Below are 17,026 nucleotides of genomic sequence, written 5' to 3' on the forward strand. Positions count from 1 at the left end.
CGCTCCGCGGCTCCTCCAGCCCTCCCCTCCTCCCGCAGCCATGTTCCACGCGCGGGGAGGGGTGGGGGGAGGGGAGAGGCAAGGGGGATCAGGGCGGAGAGAGCCGGCTCTGCCTCGGGGAAGGAGGGGATGAGAGTTGGGGGGAGCAACGGGAGGAGGCGGCGGCGGCGGCTAGCGAGGAGACAGAGCTGGGTCCTGCAGTAGGACTCCCGGGAGCCACCATCATGGTGAAGAGGAAGAGCTCCGAGGGCCAGGAGCAGGACGGCGGCCGTGGCATCCCCCTGCCCATCCAGACCTTCCTGTGGCGGCAAACCAGGTGAGGGGCGCAGAGGGCGCGCCGCGGGCCGCCCTGGGCTGGGGGCGCTCCCGGGGCCGCCCGGGTCGCCGCCGCCGCCGCCGCCACTGCTGAGGCCGCGCCACAGCCTGCAGCTCCCTCTCTGGGGCTGGAAAACAAGCCCTCTGCACCCGCTTAAAAACACGCATTAAAATATGTATATATATATATTTCAGTGAAGTTTGACGACAAGCAGATTGGCAGTTGTCGAATAAATGTATACATTATTTTAAGGGGTGGGAGGGCAGAGAGCCTGGGAAGAGGGGGCGGGGAACTAGGAAAGATAATTATGACTGGTTGTGCTCCTGCGTCCAATTCCCCCTCCGTCTCCTGCTGTAATTCTAGCCCGGTGACCTGTTGTTTTTCCAGCTCCTGTTTGGCGAATATCTGCTATGCCCACTTGTTAACCATTTTGCTCAGATTAATCTCCCCAGTTAAAGCTCCTGAGGATCTGTGATAAGGGACCCTCCCCCCTAACCCTGGAAAGGCCTCACACCTATTCCAATAAACATAAAAGGTTTTTTTTTTATTGTTATTTTAGAGATTTATCAGGTAAGAAATTAGATTCTAGAAATCGTGACCCACAAGCCGTGTTCAATTTTCAGTTTTTATTATGGCTGTACACGTAAGTAATGCACCACTTCTGACCACTGACGATTTAAAATCTTAAAAGTCTTCAGAATAAGAGTGGATACCAAAAACCGAGATCCACTTCTCTTTCATATATGCAATTACACGCGTAAAAGAAAATGTCATCAGCTGTTCAACACCTGCTCATTAAAAAGCTATAAGGAAGCATGAAATTTGAATTTCATAGCACCCTGTCTTATTCATTGAAAAATATGTCACAAGGATGCTTTAATAATAATTTTACTTATGTTTATTAACAGATATCTATTAATTTTTCAGTGCATTTTTGAGGCCCAAACTGGGGAAGCAATATGAAGCTTCTTGTGTGGTATGTGATTTTCACCATTTAATAATTATTTCCCTATTCTGTGTGGTGGTTTGAACCCAAAGACAGGTTTTAAATCAAATGGACTATATATATTAATTCACTTGGCAAATATTATTGATCACCCACTGTGTGCCAGGCACAATTCTCTGTGCTGGAACAGAGCAATGATAAAAACAAATAGAGTGTTTACATCCTAGTAGAAAGGGGACAAGCCACAAACAAATAAGTATATACATAGTAAGCCAGATGGTGGTAAGCACTATGGAGAAAAATTAAGCAAAAAGAGATACTAGGTAGCACTAGGGAGGGGAGTTTTGTAAGCAATAGATAGATAAGGCTTATCTATCTATTAATGTGAACCTTGGCCAAAGACACAAGGGGAAGAGAGGGAAGGACAGCTGAGGGAAGAGCAGAGGAAACATGTTAAAGGAAATTAGCACCTACTGGGGAATAAGTGAAAGGGTGGGGAGGGATCCAGTGGTAGAAGAGAAGGCAGGGAGACAACAGAGAACCAGGTGGTGGAGGGTTTTTTTGCCCCCTGCAAGTGTGAAGTCGAATCCTTAATTAACAAAACTGATACTTACAGTGGAAGTTCATATGATAGAGTACTTGTGAAAGAACTACTTGAACAAAATATATGCATCTCTGCACTTTTATGTCTTGCATATGTTCTCCAGTTCTAAAAATGAATAATATAAAATAACTGTGAAAATAATACTGCTAATATTTATACAAAATAAAATGCATTTGTCCTGAGATTCTAAGGGAATCTTATATCCCCATAAATTCTCATTTTACAAATTGAGAAAATAAGACATGAAATCATGAAGCAAAATTGAAATGGACTTTTCACAGCCTTCATTAATATTTGGAGCTTACCTAAAAGTCTTTACATTGCATATATTATAACCTAAAAATGGGAATCTACCAATTTGGATATTGCCATGCATATTTACAAATAGCTATGTGGATGACCTTGTGATAAGGAGCTCTGAGATGTGTTAGGGCAAAAAATTCTGATGGAAGCCGACTGGAAAGTTAAACACATACCTGCCCACTCAACGTAGGAATTTGTTTTGTTACATCTCCTGTCTTTCAATGTTGTCACAAACACATTTTTTTAAAATATAACTTTCCTATAAGGACCTTTTAATGGAATTTGTTGTTGAACTTAGCTTGTGGAGTAATTTGACACTTGAAATCTCAGACTTTCTTAACCATGCTGACAATTATACTAGCTTAAAATAATCCTGACTTTTCTCTGTTCTTGGCACAAATATTTCTGACATTTTTAATGTAGTCACACAATATCAAATAGTAAGTTAAATTAATGGATAGATAGATAGGGATAGAGATACATAGATCTCAATATAGAAAACAATTTCCCAAGTTTAAAAAAATATTAAAAGTTGTATTAGTGACACTTAAGGAGAAACTGATATTACCCAGAACACTCTGAGATTATGAAATGCATAACTCATCCTCTACAGTATAGTCATTAGAGTGTATAGATTCTTTATAATCTTTTAGTCTCTAATATACACACCCTTTACTTAATGCTTAGATACCTGAGGACTGGTGAATTTTATAATATTTGTATTTGTATCACCAATGTATCTAAAGGCCTTTATCTAGTTTCTTAAAGCAAAATATTACATCTCTCATTATACTCTTTGCCAAAACCTCAGTGTGCCCTTCATTATAAAGGTGAATGTTTTATTTTCTTTTTTTGAATCAAAAGTAAAAGTTTTCTTTGGAAATCTCTGTAGTAAGCCATATTAGGATACCTGTCTTTCTCATAGGTATCGTAATAATTCTAGTAATACAGTTTGAACACTTGGTACTTGTATTGTGATTATTATATAGAACATTTATATAATTTTCTTGACTGGGGCATCAAGTGCAAATCATGTTCTTGCAAGTCAAATGTTTATTAAATTTATTCTAATATTTGGTAACTACATTTTCTCCAATATCTTACAGTGATATTCTCTCCTCCCTCAAAAGAAAAAAAAATAATTGAGTAGGTCAGAGTTGTTACTTGTTCTGGAGTGCTACACTCTCTGATACTCTCTGAGTATCTCTGGCAAGGATAGGAAGTTTAATAACCAGCAAAGTAAAGATGGCTTATTTTCCTCCTCCCTCCCTCCTTCCTGCTCTCCCTTCCTTTCTTTCTTTATTCCACAGATATATTAAGTATCTTTTATTGTTCCAGGCATTAGGTAGAGAGTGTTCTGTGCCAGGTCATTGCTAAGCCATGAGATAAATCAGGGATTCCAAAATCAGAATCCTTGAAAAAGTTGTATCTTAATTAACACCAGTTGAAGAAATTGACATAAATTCTATTTCTCAAGACACTTTGACAAAAAACTCATTTTGGTCTGCAGTTGTGACAGCCTTTTGGATGACTCAGCAACATTTTATAAAATATACATCCAAAAATCTCATGAGGTTAAATGTTTTGTTCCTATTTGTTAGAGGAAGCTTACTTTAACAGAAATAAAAATCGTTTGTTAATTCAAGCCATTTACTTTGGCTCAAAAGCCTACAAATGGGTAGATAACAGAAAATTATTACTGACCCATTGCACATCAACATATACAAGAAAATGCAATGAGTTCTCCCTAAAGAATTTGGTCCAGTAATTTGCACCTTTTAAGGGGTAGTGTACCTTGCTGTTCATTTTTTCACTAATCAGAATCTTCAGTTTCTTAGTTTACATGGTTTTGGATTTTGGCTTTTCTAATTGTTTGTGTTTTTGAATTTACAGTCCTTTGAGCGAGTGTTGGTAGAAAACAAGCTGCATGGCCTCTCTCCAGCTCTCTCTGAAGCCATTCAGAGCATTTCCAGATGGGAACTGGTGCAAGCTGCTTTGCCTCATGTCCTCCACTGCACTGCAACCCTGCTTTCAAACCGAAACAAGCTAGGTTGGTGCCCTGCATTACTTCTTTATTGCATGTCATTGCCCTTTGTGTTCAACACTCATCATAGTAACCTGTATTGAGTAGTATCTGTTTTCTCAAGCACTGTGCATACATTATCTCATTTAATTATCACAAAATCCTCCTCACACTTGTACTATCATTATTTTCGTTTTACCAATAAAGAAACTGGCAGTCTTGTTTTTAATTTTTTAATTTTACAAGTAATATATGAATATTTTCTCCTCTTAAACATTAAAATATGCTAGATGTGGTGGCTCATACCTGTAATCCCACCACTTTGGGAGGCCGAGGCAGGCGGATCACCTGAGGTTGGGAGTTCAAGACCAGCCTGGTCAACATGGTGAAACCTCATCTCTACTAAAACTACAAATTAGCCAGGTGTGGTGGTGCACACCTGTAATCCCAGCTACTCGGGAGGCTGAGGCAGGAGAATCACTTGAATCTGGGAGGTGGAGGTTGCAGTTAGCTGGGATCACACCACTGCATTCCAGCCTAGGCGACAAAGTGAGACTCTGTCTCAAAAACAAACAAACAACAACATCAACAAAATTAAAATATTAGAGGTAAACTAAGACCTTCACCTGCCCAAGATGAGTCCTAGGCAAGGTCATCCTTTTTGTTCTCTCAGTTCCTAAAGCAACCACTCTCATGAACTGGGCATATTTGCCTCAGACATTTTCCAACTTTGTGGTACTGTGTGTGAGTATGTGTGCACATGTGCATAAGAACTATTTTTTAGAATATTTTACAGATTGCTATTCTCATCTGGCAATGTGTCCTACCCATGTACCCCATGTTAGTGTACATACTCTTCTCCATCCCATTTCCTCCCCTTGTTTGAGCCTCTGCTCAAATATTACTTCGTAGAGGGACCTTTCTAGGTCACATTGTCTAAACCAGGATCGCTTTTATCTTCAGAGCCTATATTTTTAACCACTATGCTGCCTATTTGGAAATATATTTGGGTACTTAACTGAAGAAAAGTGATTCAGCAGTTTCTGCCCCCATGGTAGCATATCATTCTGCAGAGATTACAGCCAGTAGGGGAGTCCAAAAAACAAGAATGAACCCTGCTAGCAGTGGTTGTAAGAAGTGTAGAGAAAGCAGGGATATTCTTCCCAGACCCAATGTTGAAACCTATTGCTCTGGTCACAGAGTTTGCCTTAACCTGCCTGTGTAATTGTCCCATGCAGGCCACCAGGATAAATTGGGTGTTGCTGAGACAAAGCTCCTTCACACTCTACACTGGATGCTTCTGGAGGCCCCCCAGGACTGCAACAATGAGCGATTTGGGGGTACAGACCGAGGCTCCAGCTGGGGTGGAAGCAGCAGTGCTTTCATCCACCAGGTTGAAAACCAGGGTTCTCCAGGGCAGCCTTGCCAAAGAAGCTCTAATGATGAAGAAGAGAACAACCGAAGAAAGATCTTCCAGAACTCCATGGCTACCGTGGAGCTCTTCGTGTTTCTGTTTGCTCCCCTGGTACACAGGATCAAGGTAAGCAGAAACCCAGAGTTAGAGCTGGAGTGGGTGGAGATGTGGTGAGGGTAGACTTCAAATGATACTTCCATATTTGGTTGGGCATGTCTTTATATGACCTTACAGCAAGTCAAGGCATGGAGAACTTTATTTCTGTGCTAAACTACTGAACATTGCTCCAAAAACACAAATTTCCACATAGCTTTTACCTACTTAAAAAATCTTCAGTGGTTCTCCCTCTGCCTCACAATAATGCCCAACATATTAAACAAAAAATAAAAGATAAACTATGACGTAGGGTTTAAATTGCTTTCTTGATTTATAGACTATTGGTCCCTACTGGCCACCTCATGATCCAGCATTTGAAACCATGGCAGCCATTCCCTGAATATGCCCTTGCTGATTGCTGTACTCTGCTTTTGCCCCTCTATTCCTGTCATAGTGTTCAAACTGCAACTTTAATGTCATCTTTAACATGAAGCTATTCCTTAGACCTCACCATCTAGACTTCATTACTACTTCCTTTGCATTTTTATAGCACCTTGTAACTACCTCTCTTATAATATAGTGTCTAAATTTTAGTGGGGTGCAGTGGCTCACTCCTGTAATCCTAGAACTTTGGGAGGTGGAGGCAGGTGCATCACTTGAGGTCAGGAGTTCCAGGCCAGCCTGGCCAACATGGCAAAACTCCATCTCTACTAAAAATACAAAAATTAGCCAGGCGTAGTGGTGCACACCTGTGGCCCCAGCTACTCAGGAGGCTGAGGCAGGAGAATCTCTTGAACCTGGGAGGCACAGGCTGCAGTGAACCTAGAACATGCCACCACACTCCAGCCTGGATGACAAAGCGAGACTGTCTCAAAACGAAAAAAGTAAGTTTTAACTTGTTATGTTCTATAGACTTTTAGACAGTTGGGTATAGCCTAAGAATTGCTTTTTAAAATATTTTTAAATGCTTAAAATACAAAACATAGGATTACATGGAAGCCAGTCATCTCAAAATACAATCATGTCCACTTGGAGGAGACAATATAATTTGAAATCACTGTGCCACCACTTTTTAGCTGTGTGATTTTGTTGATATTACTTAACCCCTCAGTTGCTCTAACACAGGGTGAGTATATGTAAGACACACACTGCAGTTCCAACGTGTGAAAGGAAATCAAGAACTATTTGTTACTTCTGTGAATGAATAAATTAACAAATTTCACTTAAGTGCTAAGATAAGAATTGATATGTTCATCTACTCTTTAATAGAATATTATAATCCAGTAAATGGATCAAGTTAACTGTGGTTCAACTTAGCAATGTATTTATGAAGGTGGTTCTGAACATTAACAGTCACCATAAAGGGAACAGACTAGAGAGTATTTTCATTCATTTTTAGTTTCCTAAAAAATTCACTTTCCGTTAACTCTCCCCATTGCCAGGAGAAATAGATTTGAAACTACCTATAAATTCCCAAAATGCAACACATACACTGACCGCATTGCCCATCAAACATACTAAACTCTTTAGGTGTCAAGTTAAATTAAACTGCCATTTTAAAATCTCTAGCTTTCCATTTTAAAGTATTTTATACAGGTGATACTTAGTAAGAAGCTCTGCTTTAATAGAGACTGTCCACCTGGCCTGTGAGCCCTGCAGGACCCACCCCTGCGCACCTCCTGGGCCTCAACTCCCTCTATCTCACTGGCCTTTCTCTCATTCACTAACCACCTTCAGGCTAGTGGGAGGCTCACGCTCAAACTTGACAAGTGCATTTTTGTGTTCAGATCCTTGCACTGTTTTTTTCAACTTGAAACACTGACCCTACCTTCTACACTCAGATTTTCACATGGCCATGTACTTGTCATAAGTTTACTCACAACTCAAATGGCAACACTTCAGAAAGTACTTTCCTGGCTACTCTCGAGCAACTAGCAAGCTATCCTACATTTTTTTCCTTGTTAGCACTTACCAGAAGCTGGAATTATTTATGTATTTGTCTGCATGTTTGTCGCCCTTCAGCCTCACTGAACAGAGATCCTTGAGTGAAGGGAGTCTGCCTTTCCTGATGACAACTGTATCTCTAGTGTCTCAAATAGTGTCTGTCATATATGAGGCTCTCAATAAATATTTAATGACTGACACACTGAGTAGACTTGTCATTATCAGAAGCTGATCCAACTGCTAAAAACAGCATATTTAGAAATGAAGCCGTTAAAATGGAAAGGACAGGAAAGAAGTCTTCTTAAAAGTAGCCCCAAAAGATGTTTATATGTTGACAAATATCACCTGGAAAAATGTGGGAATATAGGAGTGCCCAGGGTGGCTGTAATTTTATTTTTAAGACATGGATGGGAGTCTAAGTTTTGGAAACAGATAAGCCTGTATTTGAATCCAGTGCCTGCTGCGCTCTATAGGAGATTGTGCAAATAATTTATATAAACCTCCGTTTTCTCAAGTATGAATTGGACCTAAGAATAAATTTATACGGCATTGTGAAGATTGAACAAGTTATAGTATTCAACCTGATACAAAGAAAGCCATTAACAAATGTTAGTTGTCTTTAGTGTTGGTATTTTATTGCTGCTGGTATTATGTATTATTAGTAGAAAAGAAGCAAGGTCTCCTTTCAGGAGAGACTACCCAAATAATTGGAAAAGATGGCTGAAGATCCTCATGTTTAACTTATAGCTTGGGAATGGAGCATTTATAAAGGAGTAAGACAATTCATACAAAATACGACACAGTGGTTGATATACATAAACAATTATTGGTGGTATTAACATTTTATCATTTTATATTATTATATTATCATTATAGTTTCATCATTTTGTCATTGCCATGAGGAAAGCATTGTTCTTGATGCTGTAGAGAATAAAAAGTATTCATTTGATAATTTTTGCCATAAGGCCTTTTCTGCTTGAGAGATATCTGTTTTTTTCAAGTTGTTGGGGAATGTACAATCTCTAGATCAGGATTTCTCGGCCTTGGCACTGTTGGCATTTGGGGCCAGATAATTCTTTGTTGTGGGACACTGTTCAGTGCATTGTAGGATATTTAGTAGAGTCTCTGGCCTCCATCCATTAGATGCCAGTAACACCCTATTGCCCCTGAGTTGTGCCAACCACAGATGACTCCAAATGTTGCCAAATGTTCACAGATGGGTGTGTGGAAGGGAATTGGTCCTGACTGAGAGCCACTGCCTTACATCTTTCATTTGCCTGCCGTTATCAGGCTCTGTTGGAGCCTGTCGTCTTTCCCTACCCATGTAAACTTCCCCTCACCAGCATCATTAACATCCTTTTATCCCTATGCTTCTTTGCAGTTGCCTTTCATGACTCCAACTCCAGATCAAGACCAAAATTCACATTTTCTATCCCTACCCAGAAATCTGCATGCTGCTGGGGAAACCACACAACCATCCAGACTAATGTTTCTGCAACACCGTGGTCTCTAAACCCGGTGTGCTGCGCTGCCCCGCTTGTCAGTCCTTTCCTTGATTTTCCTCCTCAGGTTCCCACTCAGCACTTAGTGTTGCAGGATGGGGCTTGTGTAAGACATGGTCCTGTAGGAGGCATGGGAGGCCAAAATTTAATCAAAGCATGAACCCATGCCTCCATATCCTCACCTCCCATTTATTTACTCTTCAATCTCTTATTCTTGCTTCTATTTGCCTCTGTTACGTGACAGAATATTTTCACTATCATTTCTAATTTTTACAACTACCCACAGGGATGTGTATATCTTTTCTCCATTTTACCAGAAGGGAAATTGAGGTCCACAGAGATAATAGGAAAGATTGTGAGTAACCAAGATGGAATTCAAACCCAATCCCATCTGATTTTCTATAAAACTACAGTTTTTTAGGTTTCTATACCAGAGGATTTTTTTGTTTTCTTTTTTTTTCACTCAGGTCATGAACAACCTCTGAGTTGTTGAATCTAATCTCTATTTGCAGCCCTCATTTCATTAAACCTCAGCTGCATTTGAAACTACCATCATGCCCTTTTCTTTCAGTTCGCGTGATGACACCACACCCTTCTGGTTCTTCTTGCATCTCTGACTCTGTCTGCTCTATCTCTATTGAGAGCTCATCTTTTTTGTCTGCGCCTTTAACATTGGGGTTCCCCAGAGGTGCATTCTTCACACTTTGTTCTTTTCACTCTCCTTTCTCCTAGGAAGACTTCCTTCAGCTTCATTTACCATGTGTGCCCTGCATGCTGAGGTCACCTAATTATACATTTCAAATCCAGGCTCCTATCTTTGCCTGTTAGACTAAATTGTCAAATGACTTTTCCAAACAGATAATCCATGGGAAATTCAAACTTCACCTGTAATGAGCCCCGTCCCGAGATTCTATATTTTAGATAATGGATGTATTCACAAAAACTCAAACTACCTTTCACTATCCCTCATCCTTATTTGCACATTCCACTAATTGCAGAGTCCTACTCATTTGTTCTCCTAAATATTTCCCAAATTTATTACATATTTTTCATTCCTACTTAACTACCTTAACCCAAGCTTTTATCATATCTTACATGGACTGTTTACTTGGACCACTTTCTTACTAGATTCAGTCTCCTGGCTTGTCTCATAAAATCTAACCTCAACACCAAGGTGACCTATCAAAAATGTAGACAATATCACCAACATACTTAAAATAATTCGGTGATTTCTCATCATACAGAGAGTACAGCTCCAGCTTCTTAGTCTGGTAAACTGGGCCCTCTATGACCTGTCTGACTACTTCTCCTGTCTGTGAACTCCAGATGTTTGAAGTCTCCCCAAGAACATAGCATACTTTTTTTCAGATCTTTTCTCTTGTTGGTCTTGCTGACTGGAATGCCCTCATACCTCACTTCTCTTTCTAGAAAACTCCTGCTTATCCTTTAGGACTTCGTTTGAGATCCATCTTTCCCTCTTTCTCTACTTCCATAATATTCTAGGTACAGGTTTATTTTTATACTTTGTTTATTATCATCTCTTTATGTGGCTCTCTCCCCCATTAGATTCTAAATGGTCTGTTTGTAGGAATTATCATTGCACCCATGATAACTAACATAGTATCTGTGTTTAATAGGTATTTAAATAATATTAAGTGAATAAATTAGTTCACTAATTTGTAAATAAACCTAATATAAATGACTAATGCTTTTGCAATACAGTGTATTATTCAATGCATATTTTATATTCTTTTAATTTATAATTAGCTCAAATAGTTTATATAAAATTCATAGTCTGAAAATCCTGTGAAATATATTATTAATTTTAGATCAAATTTAATTTTATCAGTGAAAAATGATGAATGTTTGTTAAACTAAGGCATCTTCTTTAAATATGGTATCAACGTTGTCATGATTTTGTCATGTTCACTTATTTTTTCAACAAATACTTATCAAGTGCCTGCTATATGCTAACTACTGTTCAATGTACTGGAGAAACAGCAAGAAATAAAACAAAAAGTAAGCCCTTCAGGGGATTTTAACAAAATCCATATGTGTAAAGTAAACAACTTTAAAATGGAACTTAAAATAATAGTTGTTTCTTTAAATCTCTCTAAGCTACTAGTAAATACATTCAGAATTGCTTTATGACATCATGGAAACAGGTTCTCAGTGAAAGCAAGAAAAGTATCTGAAATGTGGGGATATTACCTCTACATGTGCTTACATTTCTGGCTTTTCTCAGGACCTTCTAGACTACCTGCTTCACAACTGTTTGGATGATAAAGAGTGTCCTCTCCAGTTGTTGAGTTTCTGCTTGTGTATGTATACATAGCATTGTGTGTTCCATTAAAAGAAACTCTAGAAGAGACATTAGAGGCCCAGAGTTTATACATTCATCCAAGTTAGGAAGACTTACAAAGGAAGATACCAACACAAGAGAAGGCCACAGGTGCTACAGGCATTCAGGTCCGAAGAGTGATTGGATTTATTTGGAGAAGGTAAAACAAGTTCAATTGATGAACATATTAGTTTGGTATTGTATTGATGTTCGAGGAAATGCACAGAAGAAGGAGATCTCAACTTGTATTCAAGAAATATACAATCTACTTGGAGATGTATCAAGTAAAACAAAATAATGGCCATGACCATCAGTGAGTGCTGTGTCATGCTAATAGATTAGATGTTAAAGCCCAGGATTTCAGTACAAGAGAGATCACTCCCTGCTGCAGTTTCCACTGGAATTTTACTTGTGTTAAGATTTCTCATGAGAAACATGGAAAAGGACTGAGCTCAGAAACTAATAAATCATTAAAACAAGGTCAATTGAGGTTTCGTTTCCTGTATTTGTGGAGACAAATCTAGTAAGATTTGCTTAATGTTAATTTCCTGTTTCTACATACAATACCATGCAGACTTCGTCATGTCCATTCCAAGGGAATTTGGGTTACTCTCCTCTTAACTTCACAGCTGTCTTGTCTAACTGCTTACTTGGTACCTCTAGCTTAATGTTTAACAGAGATCTCAAACTTAACATGTCTAAAACTAGGCTTCTGAAATCCCCAAACCTGCTCCTACTTCATCTTACGTATCTTTCTTAATTGCAAAACCAAAAATCCTTGGCATCTTTTTCTCTCACACTCCACATCCAGACAATTAGCAATTTCTGTAAGTTGTATCTTCAAAATGCATTGAGAATCTACCACTTATCATTTTGCCCTCTATTAGTACCCCTGTCTAATATCTTTCACCTAGATGATAACAATAGCTTCCAAAATAGTCTCTTCTTTCACTGTTGCCCTTTCTCAAACTATTTTCAACAGCCTGAGTGAACCTATTAAAGTATACATCCAATCATGTCACTCTGCTACTTGAAACCTTCCAGTGGCTTCCCATCTTAGTAATTGCTAAAGTCCTTATCAATACCTATCAGGCAGTATATTATCTGGCACTCAATGACTTCTCCATTTTTTTTTCTACTTTTCTCACATTCACTTGACTCTGGGCACACAATCTCTTGGCTATTTCTGAACACACTAGGCACATTTAGGGCCTTTGTGTTTGCTGATCCTCTTTCATGGAATACTTTTCCTGGAGATAGCTACATGACAGCTCCTTCATTTCATTCAGAACTTTACTCAGATGTCACTTTCTCAATAAGGCTTCACCTGATTCTCTGGTCTAAAATGACAACACTTTGTCTGAGACAGCCCTTCACTTCCTCTCTACACTATGAACAGAGATTTTTGTATGCCTTGTTCCCTGTTGTATTTAAAACCTAGAATAGTACCGGGTATGTGGTAGGTGTTCTATAAATATTTACAGAATATATGCAGAATGAATTTAACCAAATGCTTTATGTGCTTTTCTAATACTTCCACAGGGAATTCTAGAGACTTTCCCATTGTGGGAACTGTGTGGCTCTGTTGCCAAGTGGTGACAGAATCCCAGGCTAGCCTTTAGGTTTCTTTTTACTAGGCACAGAGTTGCTTTTCTTTTTCTATTTTTCCAGTTGCTTCTGAGTTCTTTTCCTTCAATCTCAATGGTTTTCAACCCCAGCTATGTGTGAAAGTCATCAGGGGGATATTAGAAAATCTCACAGGATTCTAATTTAATGGGTCTGGGTAGGAGAGGTAAGTGATACCTAGGCCTCTTAGATTTGAAAGCTCCCCTGGTGATTATAATATGCAAGCTGGGGTTGCAAATCACTGCTGTAAGTGAGTTCCTGGGTCTCAGATGTATTCGTTAATCTGTGATCACATTCTCTACTTCTATCTTTACATTGTTTTGAGAGACTGAGGTGTTTAAGATATAATCTCAGAATGTCACATATTTGTACTTATACAATATGATAGCAGATGATATGCTCTTGAAAGATACTTTGAATCACAGATAAATTGAGTGAGTATGGGTTATAAAGTCAGCCCTATTCAGCAAGTATTTATTGAGTATCTGTTGTGTACCCAGTTCCAAATGCTATGTTAAACATTGTGATGATGCTCAAGGCTGAGAGGGAAGGAGGATGCTTGATTTATCCTTGCCCTCAAGAAATTAAAGGTTATTAAGAAGACAACATTACAAAATAATACACTATGAAAGGTCAAATTATATGTGCCTAATTCCCTAAAATGTAAGAAAAGAGATGGACTGGATAATAGAATGTCAAAATAGCCAGTATCTGAGTATTTTGCCTTATGAGGGAGAAATAAGGACAGCTAAATAATTAAGAGGAATGATAATAATAACCAAAGTGAAGAGATCTGCCAAGACTCTTGAAATAAACAAGTTTCAACCACTACAAACACAAAACTATAGTTTGTGTATTCCATGCTTTGCCCAAAGCTATGTTTTGATTGGTCATTAGTTTTGGATAAAGCAGACAACTGGGATTTTCATAGTAATTGCAGTGATAACTTTGGGTCATTGGTTTACTCTAGAAACATTCATCTGACTGATGAGAGAAGGTTTGGCAGATAAATCCACTCTGAAAATAACCTTATGAATGATATTAATGCTTGCATTGATTGGTCCCTTTAAGCAGTTGTTACATGTCAGTTATTGGACATAGATCTTCTCTTCCCCCCTAGGAATCTGACCTCACCTTCCGTCTGGCCAGTGGGCTTGTCATATGGCAGCCCATGTGGGAACACAGACAGCCTGAAGTCTCTGGCTTCACTGCACTGGTGAAGCCCATCAGGAACATCATTACAGGTTTGTAACTTGGACACTCAGTGGGATAGTTTTAGCAGATTCCCTCACACGTAGTAGTTAGAGTGATGGGATAATTTGCCTCTAAGAAGTCAAAAAGAAGCAAATATCTCCATGGAGTTGTTTAAGTGTCCTGATATAGGGCTTATTCACATGAGGAAAAACTACTCTGAATCAAGAGCATGGACTTTGGGCAATTCATTTAGACTTCCTGCGCCTCAGCTTCCTCATCTGTAAACTGAGAATGTAAATATCATATTAATACTACTTACAAGATTGTTACGAGGAATGGAGCTAATATATGTAAAACTGCTTAGAAGAATGCCTGGCACATAGTAAGTGGCAGCTGCGATTATTATTATTATCATTATTATGTTATCATCATCATCATGGTAAATGGAATAGAGGCTCCTTAACAAAAATCATCTTAGTGTTGTATTGCTATCTAAGCATTTCTCTTTAGGAATTGTCTAATGACATAGTCCCATTGTTCAATTGTAGAAAGAACACAACATGATAGATTGAAAAGTGCATGGCAGGCTCACACTATCTATCTCTAAATCTCTAAATCTATCTCTTACTATTTATATAACCTAACTTTACTAAGCACTTCCATGTATGTAAAATTGAGGTGATAATGCCACCTTATAGGGCTTTTTAGTAAGAAGTAAATGAGAGTGCATTAAGTGCCTGCTTTATAGTAAGTGCTTAATAAATTCTAGTCTTCTATTCTCAACTCTATTTTTAGCATTAATAATGAAATTTAAAAAAATAAATTGTGTGGAAAATCTACAGAAGCATATATATACATACATATATATTTTTAAAATACACCACACACACACACATATATAATTTGCTTTATTCATAAGGGTTTTGTGCAGATAATAAACAATCTTTTTTATTGATATATAAGCTATAATTTAACACATATATAAAAACTACTAAGAAACCATGTCCCTTCATGGAAGTACTTGGGCTATTTACCTCACCCTCCTTTTGTTGCTGGATGATATTCACAGTGGGTTTCTTTTCCCTTTGCCTGATGCCTGTGGACTTGAAGCAGTACCCAGCATCTGAGGGGAAATTAGACTCAGCTTAGACAGCATGGCCAGAAGAAAAAGCAATGGCACGTGGTGACCTTGATAAATCACCTTCCTTCTCAGCACCAGTTTACTCACAGTTTGAATGAGACATTGCCATCTTAGTTTCCCGCTGTTCCTGGTCCTCAGGTAAAGATGTAACTGATTTGAATTTTACCTCCAGGACAGCTTAATGTAATAGTTAAAGCACGGACTCTAAAGTCAGTCTGGGCTGTAACCTTCATGCAAGGGTCAAGTGACCTTGGGCAAGTTTAACTCACTGTATCTTAGTTTCTTCCCCTGTAAAATTGGGATAATAATATGGTAGTATTGTTGAGTTATTTTAAGGGTTAAATGAGTTATAGTTTTGTTCCACATAACAACGTTTTGGTCAATGACTGTGTGTACGACAGTGGTCCCATAAAATCATAATGGAGGTGAAAAACTCCTGTCACCTAATGGTTTCATAGCCATGGTAACACAGTGCAAGGCATTACTCATGTATTTGTGGTGATGCTGGTTTAAACAAACCTACTGCACTGCCTGTTTTATAAAAGTATAGCCCATACAATTATATGCAGCACATAATACTTTATAATAATAACTGACAACTGTATAACTGGTTTATGTATTTACTATACCATACTTTTAATTGTTATTTTAGAGTATATTTCTTCTACTCCTACTATCCATTTTTATTATTTTAAAAAAGTTAACTGTAAAACAATCTTAGGCAGGTCTTTTAGGAGATGTTCCAGAAGAAGGCATTGTTATCATAAAAGATGACAATTCCATGTGTGTTATTGCCCCTGAAGAGCTTCCTTTGGGAAAAGACATGAAGGTGGAAGACAGTGATACAGATGATCTTGATGCCGGGTAGGCCTAGGCTAATATGTGTGTTTGTGTCTTGTTCTTAACCAAAAATGAGGATGCCTGGCACATAGTGAGTAAGCAGTCGCTGCACTTGTTTTAAAACAAAAAAGTTGGCCAGGCGCAGTGGCTCACACCTGTAATCCCAGCACTTTGGGAGGCTGAGGTGGGTGGATCACCTGAGGTCAGGAGTTCGAGACCAGCCTGACCCACACGGAAAAACCCCATCTGTACTAAAAATACAAAATTAGCCGGGCTTGGTGGTGCATACCTATAATCCTAGCTATTTGAGAAGGCTGAGGCAGGAGAATTGCTTGAACCTGGGAGGTGGAGGTTGCATTGAGCCGAGATCACGCCATTGCACTCCAGCCTGGGCAACAAGAGCAAAACTCCGTCTCAAAAAAAAAATTTTTTTTTAAGTCAAATAAATATGTAAGAGTATAAAATAAGTATATAAAAACCATAAAATATACTTTTGTACTTTTTAATACATACTATACATACTACATGCTAGTATATGTAGCAATATATACTATAAAATATATTAAAAGTATAAAAGATAAAAAATATATAAATAAAAGTAAAATAAATATATAAATTTATAAATATATGACTATATTAAAAAGCTTATAGAATAGTTAGAAAGAAATTAAATATTTTTGTGCAGCTGTATGATGTATTTATTTTAAGCTTAGTATTATTACAAAAGAGTCAAAAA

The 17,026-nt window shown here is 38.3% G+C and overlaps 1 protein-coding gene across 11 annotated transcripts in view; it reads left to right on the plus strand.

The window, feature by feature from the left end:
• Nucleotides 1-8: 8 nt before the first annotated feature.
• Nucleotides 9-17,026, plus strand: part of UNC80 (unc-80 subunit of NALCN channel complex) — a 231,389-nt gene continuing 214,371 nt past the window's right edge. For all 11 annotated transcript variants that reach the window (XR_001888651.1, XM_017889402.1, XM_017889408.1 and 8 more), the window contains exons 1-5: nt 9-316; nt 1,244-1,292; nt 4,063-4,219; nt 5,431-5,732; nt 14,236-14,359. Coding sequence is in view for 10 of the 11 variants with exons in the window: in XM_017889402.1 (XP_017744891.1) it covers nt 225-316; nt 1,244-1,292; nt 4,063-4,219; nt 5,431-5,732; nt 14,236-14,359 (724 nt within the window). In the remaining variant the exon portion in view is untranslated. The remainder of the gene's footprint in view (nt 317-1,243; nt 1,293-4,062; nt 4,220-5,430; nt 5,733-14,235; nt 14,360-17,026) is intronic.

The sequence above is a fragment of the Rhinopithecus bieti genome, unplaced genomic scaffold (genome assembly GCF_001698545.2).
Source record: "Rhinopithecus bieti isolate Rb0 unplaced genomic scaffold, ASM169854v2 scaffold_17939, whole genome shotgun sequence".
Lineage (NCBI taxonomy): Eukaryota > Metazoa > Chordata > Mammalia > Primates > Cercopithecidae > Rhinopithecus > Rhinopithecus bieti.